The sequence below is a fragment of the Cyphomyrmex costatus genome, unplaced genomic scaffold (genome assembly GCF_001594065.2).
Source record: "Cyphomyrmex costatus isolate MS0001 unplaced genomic scaffold, Ccosl1.0 scaffold482, whole genome shotgun sequence".
Lineage (NCBI taxonomy): Eukaryota > Metazoa > Arthropoda > Insecta > Hymenoptera > Formicidae > Cyphomyrmex > Cyphomyrmex costatus.
Genome location: NW_017279095.1, coordinates 21,616 through 29,629, shown reverse-complemented (window position 1 = coordinate 29,629; position 8,014 = coordinate 21,616). Strand labels below are relative to the sequence as shown.

General features: G+C 38.7%; 2 protein-coding genes across 2 annotated transcripts in view; both read left to right on the top strand.

Annotated features, from left to right (window-relative positions):
* Positions 1-4,418: 4,418 nt before the first annotated feature.
* On the top strand, positions 4,419-7,076 carry LOC108778123 (uncharacterized). The gene has a single exon (XM_018545223.1). It carries the CDS (start codon positions 4,419-4,421, stop codon positions 7,074-7,076), a length of 2,658 nt encoding a protein of 885 aa, XP_018400725.1.
* Positions 7,077-7,841: 765 nt separating this feature from the next.
* The window catches only part of LOC108778122 (uncharacterized), a 4,382-nt gene continuing 4,209 nt past the window's right edge, over positions 7,842-8,014 (top strand). The window contains exon 1 of the mRNA XM_018545222.1: positions 7,842-7,977. Within this exon, the coding sequence (XP_018400724.1) occupies positions 7,842-7,977 (136 nt within the window). The remainder of the gene's footprint in view (positions 7,978-8,014) is intronic.

The window sequence follows — 8,014 nt, the reverse complement described above, 5'->3', positions numbered from 1 at the left end:
GCATCGAATAATTTGGATAATAATTCAGCAGGCTTGATAATTTTCGCTAAATATCTAAACTAAACGAAACTAATGGCGAATGCTGCACGCTATCTTATGAGCCTTTTAGGGCTTTATGGATACTTGATATATATTTTATGGCGATTTTTTGCCTTTTTAGGCGAGTTTTAATTTTTTTAGGCATGATGCCGGGTTCAAAAAATTCTGAAAAAATTCAGGATGAAAATAAGTTTAAAAATACATGTTTTTGAATTTTTGCGAGGTTGCCAATCATAAACTAACAAAAGGAGGTCACTTATAAATTTTCAGGAATTTTTAAAAAATTATGGTTAGGTTGGAACATCTCGCAAAAAATATTTTCAAATACCTTTTGATACGTTTTGTATGTCCAAATTTTTTTAATAAAATTGTATCTGATAGGTCTCGCGACAAAAATAAAATATGAAAATACTTCATAAGGCAATATCTCCGAAAAGGGGTGGTGTACGGAATTAAAAATTTCTCCAAATTTTTTTTTCGGGTCAACGAACTTTTTGGTGACATGCTGGTCATAATCCGTTTGGGGGCCGATTGACCCCTTCTTAACCTGCTAGAGCCTTTTTCATATTTTCTAGTAATATTTTTGGCAGTATTTTGATTTTCTTTAAAAAGATTAGATTTTGATTTATTTTTTTCATAATATCGTTTATTATACAACCATTTACTATCACAATAAAGTTTTTGTCGATCTCGTTTGTGCTGACTATTTCTAGAGTAACGCATTCTTTTTTTAGCACGATTTGGTTCTAAATTCACTTTATAACGATGTGTTTGTTTTGCACGATTATTTATCAAATCTTCTTTGTATCGCTTTTTTAGCTCGATTATTTGGTAAATTCTGTTGATATTTATCACGTTTTTTAGCACAAATATATTCTTTATTATCTTTGTACTGACAACGTCGTTTAGCACGTTTTTTTTCTGATTTCTGATCGTCAAAGCAACGCTTTCTATTTAAATTATTTCTAGAATCTTCTTGACATAGATTTCCAAAATTTTCATCATTCTTATTACATTTATCATTATTTTGCTTAGTCTGAGTATTATTGTGAGTATGAATGACTAGTTCTTTTATTATAATTTCTTTTGAAGCGCTTTCTGTTGACTGTATATTTTGCTCAGTCTGAATATTTTCTTTATTATCTTTGTACTGACAACGTCGTTTAGCATGTTTATTTTCTGAATTCTGATTGTCTAAGCAACGCTTTATATTGCAATTATTTCTTGAATCTTCTTGGCATAGATTTTTAGAATTTTCAACATTCTTATTACATTTATCATTATTTTGCTTAGTCTGAGTATTATTGTGAGTATGAGAGACTAGTTCTTTTAATATAATTTCTTTTGAAGCGCTTTCTGTTGACTGTATATTTTGCTCAGTCTGAATATTATTGTGTGTGTATGTGACTAATCTTTTAATTAAATTCTCCTTCGTAGCACTTTGAGATAACTGTACTTCTTCAGTCTCATTTTGTATAGCATAATTATTACAAGATTTCTTTAACTGATAACGCACCGTACGTTTACGAGACGCTTCAAACTCTCTTGCTCGTATTACTGCTAATGGAAGTACTTTTTGTGCACTCAATTGTGGATCTTGAGGGAAATGCTCAATTAAATTTGTTTCCAAAATATTTATCAGATGGGAACGCATTAAATTGTGTTCATATGTCACTTTATCAGGTTTAATGTTGAATAATAATGAAGTTGCAAAAGCTATAGCAAAAACACCGCAATCGTTATAATTCGGTTGTTGGTGTACTTTAGGAAATAAAACCGGTTTTTTATTAAAGTCATGTGTTGGAAATAATTTTGCCAAGAATTGCTTATGCTGATTATGCAATGTTTTCCTATTCAACGAATCGTATAAAAATATATTTTTTTTATCGTAAAAACTCCATACCCAATGTCCATCTAACGAACTTGATGAACTGTGCAATATTTGTATATGTTTTGTGTCCTTTGACACAGCATGTATAGTATCTAGTAACTGTATTCGCCAGGTTTCGACTGGTTTATAATCTGAACAACTTGCTAAAAGTTGTTGAAAATGATCTATATGTGTATCTGTAAGCCATTCACCCCTGACAAATATATTTCTTTCAACAGGTCCCAAAGTAATACCTTTTTTCTTTTCAGACATTTTATTATAAATGAACGAATAATAAATTTATATATACAGGCGCACAGCACCCTTTCTTTGCAGGCGCACAGCACCCCTTTTTTAAAAACGTACAACACTCTATCGGCATACAGTAACCTTATAACTAGAGAGAGAACGAGAAAGAGAGAGAGAGAAGAGAGAGAGAGAGAGAGAGAGAGAGAGAGAGAGAGAGAGAGAGAGAGAGAATATAGTTATAATATAATTAATAAATACTACAATTTTATACTTATCTGTATCTCCAAGAAATAAAATTTGGAAATCCTAAACAAAAAAAATAAAAAGAATGATATAAAGAGACATAATAAAGATTAGTGTAAAAAAACTAATAATAAAATCATTAAAACAGGCAAAGATATATTAAATAAGTTTGATAACAGTTTCTCTCTAATGTAGAGTATAAAATTTAACCTAACACATAATAAATTGACAAATTTATTCCTCCATCTCGTAATATTTCATTAAAAAATTTATTTTTAAGTTCAAATTTCAAAGATATCGACGTAAAATACTCGTTGCAATTTTAGTCGATTATAGTGAAAAAAGGTGGGTTCGCTTTTTGTACCACAACTTTTTTATAAAGCAAAACTTTTTCTGGCGTTTATGGGGGCTTATTCTACACATAATAAACTATTAAAAAACGCAAATAAAAATTTTGACATTTTCGGGTCGAATTTTATGAGAACCTCCCCTTTAGAAATTTATTATGATATCTTTTTCTTGGTAATGGTACTCGAACGTTATTTTTCCATATGTCTACAACGATCTTCTCTAAAATATTTAAACATAATACATTTTATAATTGAGAGATAATGCAACAAAAGTGAATATGTATTTATTCCAATATCAAAATATTACATACATATAATCAAATATGCTAATAAATGTAATACATTTTTTTGTTCTAATGTTATTTCGAAATTGATTAACAGAACAATCGTTCCTCACAACATTAATTATTAATTATAATAATAATTTGTAAATGTATACTTATGAAGATATACGTGATGATTGAAAACTATAGTTAATTTACACTTCAAAATCTTGAATCAAATATAGTGTTTTAGGTGAGAGATAACAGTTTTTTATATATCAAAATTGAATCACAAAAGATCAGTATTAATTTTAAAAGAATTCTGATTAAATTATCTTACCAAATTGTCTACTTAACGTAATACATTTTATTATTGGATGATAATAAAATAGTAAAAAACCTTGGCATGCATAATGAGGTTCAAGACAGACGTAAAGTTGAGAACTGTTGGTATATGTTTACTTTGAACTAGCACCTTCAATAATATATGAGTCATTTTTCAGGTTTCATTATTTTATAAAAAACTGTTATATACTGTGACGTGACATTTTGTCAGTCACCCAGAAAAATAGCACAATGCGAGATCCTGGGTCCTTCAGGGTCAACGGGCGAGCGCACAAACGAATGTGCGACATTATTAATTATTTTTATCTCTTTTTGCGATTATTGTGTTACTTATTCTTTATTCTCTTTTTGCGATTATTGTATTATTTTCTTTTTGTTCCGGAATAGGATAAGTTTCGCGCTACAAAAGCCGAATAAAGGATCGATTGCGCCATCCATCGATTCTGTCCGTGAATCTTTCGTCGCACTCACCGCGCCGTCTTGCGAATATCATTACTACAATTTAGCCGCATATTTGGATACCGATGTCGCTGTCGTCCTGCCGATTCGTCGCGCTAATCGCGCAGCGCGATTCTACCATCAGACACAAATCAGTACTTGCCGTGTCAAGTTGTGCTCTCAAATTACTCGTTGAAAGCAGCAGCTTTCTTTCTACGGGTTCGCTACCGCGACTCGTTACTTTGTACGTTTTATCACGGCTACCGTCGTGGATAAGTATCGGCGTATTAACCGCAGTTAATCGTCTCTCTCGCCGTGCCACGCGAATAACACTTCGTTTACTTTGTGAACAAAGCTTGCATACAACAAGTTAAAAGAGGAGTGCTCAGTGGTCTCAATCTTCCAGTCCACAAATCCATTCCGTCATTTGAGATCTCAGTCGAGATCGAAGCAGCGATTCAAACAAACACGAACATTCTGGTCCTTCGAGCCGGATTCGTGGCGGATAAACAACAAGGGACATTGTGACTCTTCGTTCACTTTCGTGAACGTAAGTGACGTGGCACATCGCAAGATTTCCGTTTCGAGCATACCAAGTTACGGAAACCTCTCAAACTCATTATGGAAGAATTACTATCGCAGCAGCGATTAGCTATGCGCTCTGTCACACGCGCATTGGAAAACTTTAAGAAGATCGGCCGTGCAAATCACACGTACGGCATAGTTCGGAATCGCCTTCAAACTCTCAAGGAGACTTACGCTCGATGCGAGCTCCTGCACGCACAACTGCTCAAAGTCGCAACCAAGGAACAAAAGGATACCGAGAAATACTTCAAAGAGGATGTCTACATCGAATTGGAGGACGCCTATCTCGCAGCATCGGACTACATCTCCGACGCCCTCGCCTCTCTCGAAGCAGATCAAGCGCCATCAAGTCCAGGGTTATCCGTGAGTCAATCACAGAAATCCGAAAAAACTCTTACATTACCGCGCATTAATTTGCCGAAATTCTCCGGCGATTTACGGGAATGGGAAACGTTTCGCGATCAATTCCGCTCCATGATTATCGATCATGCCGAGTTGTCGAATGTTACGCGCTTGCAATACCTTTATTCATGTTTAAAGGACGAAGCACGCGACGCGTTGCGTAATCTCCCTTTGACCGAAGCTAATTTTAAAATCGCGTGGAATGTACTGCTCGCGCGTTACGATGATAAACGTCGATTAGTGTCGGAACATATTCATACGCTTCATACGCTACCGGCCGTTAATACCGATTCCGCGCAGGATCTTATGTCGCTTCGAGATAAAGCTAATATGTCAATTCAAGCGTTAAAAAATCTCGGTCGTCCAGTTGAGTGGTGGGACGATTTGCTCGTCTATCTAGTCGTGCAAAAATTAAATAAAGCCACGCGTAAAGCATGGGAATTACATTTAGGCGATAAAATGGAATATCCGTCGTACACGGATTTTCATAACTTTCTCGCATCGCGAATTCGAGCGTTCGAGAATATTCCAACGACCAGTACGGTCAAAACAAAACCGAGCAAGTCGTCCGTGCAAAGTCACACGACGACCGCTACCGGAGCTCATTGTCCGCTTTGTAAACAAGATCATCTCTTGTCAGTATGTCCTGATTTCAAGAAGAAACAGGTTAACGAGCGTCGCGATCTTATTGTCAAATTTAAACGATGTCTCAACTGTTTAAGCGCTCGACATTTCGCGAACACATGTCCGAGTAAACATAACTGTCGTCAATGCCAACAAAGGCATCATACGATGCTTCACGAAGCGACGACATCAAGCGCGACCGAGAATTCCCTTGAATCCAACGAAACGAATACGTCAAATGAAAACAACGTCGTTTCACATTTAATTACGAAAACAACATTTGACAAATCTCGTGTTCTATTAGCTACCGCGCGGATTCAGGTGTGTTCTTCGTCTGGTCGCACAGATGTCATACGCGCATTGTTAGATCAAGGATCTGTCACTAGTTTAATTAGTGAAAATCTCGCTCAACGGCTACGGTTATCGCGAACACGCGTTGCTGTCTCGGTTACCGGAATCGGTGAAACGCAATCCGTCGCACGACATGCTGCTCTTATTTCGGTATCATCTAAGACCGGCAAGGGTCCGTCATACTCAACGACCGCAATTATTATGCGCTCTCTGACTAAATACACGCCGCCTAAAATAGCATATCAAATCTCTCTCGCTCATTTAAGCGGCCTGCCATGGGCTGATCCGCAGCCCTCAAGTGCCGATCCGATCGAAATGATCATCGGCGCTGATCTATACGGTGCTGTTCTGTTACCGGGCCTGTGCTCAGGTTCCTCTAATCAGCCAACAGCTCAGAATTCCATTTTCGGCTGGATTATGTCTGGTCCGATTTCGACGAGTTCGTCTTCAAACATGTCTAACGTGACAGTTAATCATACCACGTTGCACGACAATCTCGATGACGAAATTCGTCAGTTCTGGGAAGTCGAAGAACTTCCGCAAGTGTCATACCTCACTCCTGAGGAACAACGTTGTGAGGAACATTTCCGAGCTACTCATTCTCGTGACTCGAATGGACGGTACGTCGTACGGCTACCGTTCAAAGCCAATCCTCCGATTGCAATAGGCGAATCTCGTCACATCGCCTCATCACTTCTTTCACGGCTTGAAGGCCGTCTTCAAAATACAAGGGATATCGCATCCGAATGTCGAGAGTTCCTACTGGAATACGAAAACCTCGGTCATATGAAGAAAGTAGACGAACCCGTCTTTGCTTCACAATCAGTTTACATTCCGCATCATGCGGTGATTCGCGAGCATAGCAGTACCACGCGGTTGCGCGTCGTGTTCAATGCATCTCAGTCGACATTGAACGGCTCTTCACTTAACGATCATCTCATGATCGGTCCTAAGTTACAAACCGACCTTCGTTCGGTAATTCTTCGATGGCGACAACATCGTTATGTTTTCACTGCCGATATCGCAAAAATGTATAGGCAGATTCAAGTCGATCCGCGAGATCAAGATTATCAGCGCATCTTATGGCGCTCTTCATCATCCGAAGCGGTGCAAGACTACCGCTTGCTTACTGTTACTTACGGTATGGCGTGTGCTCCATACCTCGCTCTTCGCACGATTCAGCAATTGACGCAAGACGAAGGCGCTCAATTTCCTCTTGCTCAATCAGTTTTACGCAATCAAATCTATGTAGATGATTGCATCTTCGGCGCGGATGACAAGCCGCTTGCAAGGCAAATCCGCAATCAATTAATTTAATTGTTACAAAAAGGTGGATTTCTCCTCCGTAAGTGGGCAAGCAACTGCCCTCCGTTACTCAACGACCTACCGGTCAATGAAAAGAGTCTCAGTCAAGGCAAAATTCTGCAAAGCGACGAAAGTTTCAAAGTCTTAGGCGTCACGTGGCTCCCTGCTACCGATACATTCCAATTTTCAGTCGAAGTTACCACGTCGATCCCAGATTCTAAACGGAAAATTCTGTCTACTATAGCAAAATTATTTGACCCGCTCGGGTGGCTTGCTCCGGTCATAATTACTGCTAAAATTATCATGCAACAATTGTGGGCTACTAAGTGTTCGTGGGATGATCCCACTCTCATGAAAAAATGGCACAATTATGACACGCAGCTAATTAAACTGCGTAATATCTCTCTGCCACGATGGACTGCCTTCGGTTCCGACATAAGTCACTGTGAGCTTCACGGCTTCGCTGACGCATCATCCGTCGCATACGCCGCTGTCATATATCTTAAAGTGATCTCGCTCATGGGATCAGTTACTATTTCGCTATTAATAGCAAAATCAAAAGTCGCGCCTCTTAAGCCCTTGACAATTCCAAGACTCGAACTATGCGCTGCTGCGCTTTTAGCACGAACAATGTCGTTTGCCAGAACGACATTAGAACTTTCGACAATTCCATGTCATTGCTGGACGGATTCAACCGTCACTCTCGCTTGGCTAAGCTAATCTCCATCTCGATGGAAAACGTTTGTCGCGCATCGCGTGCACGATGTGCAAACTCTAATGCCTGATGCCACGTGGCATCATGTTCCGACTCATCAGAATCCCGCGGATCTAGCATCCCGTGGAGTCACCGCTTCCTCGTTCGCGGAGAGCTTACTGTGGTGGCAAGGCCCCGAGTGGCTCAAGCTTTCTTCAAGTATGTGGCCGAATGAATCTCCGCAAGATTACGACAC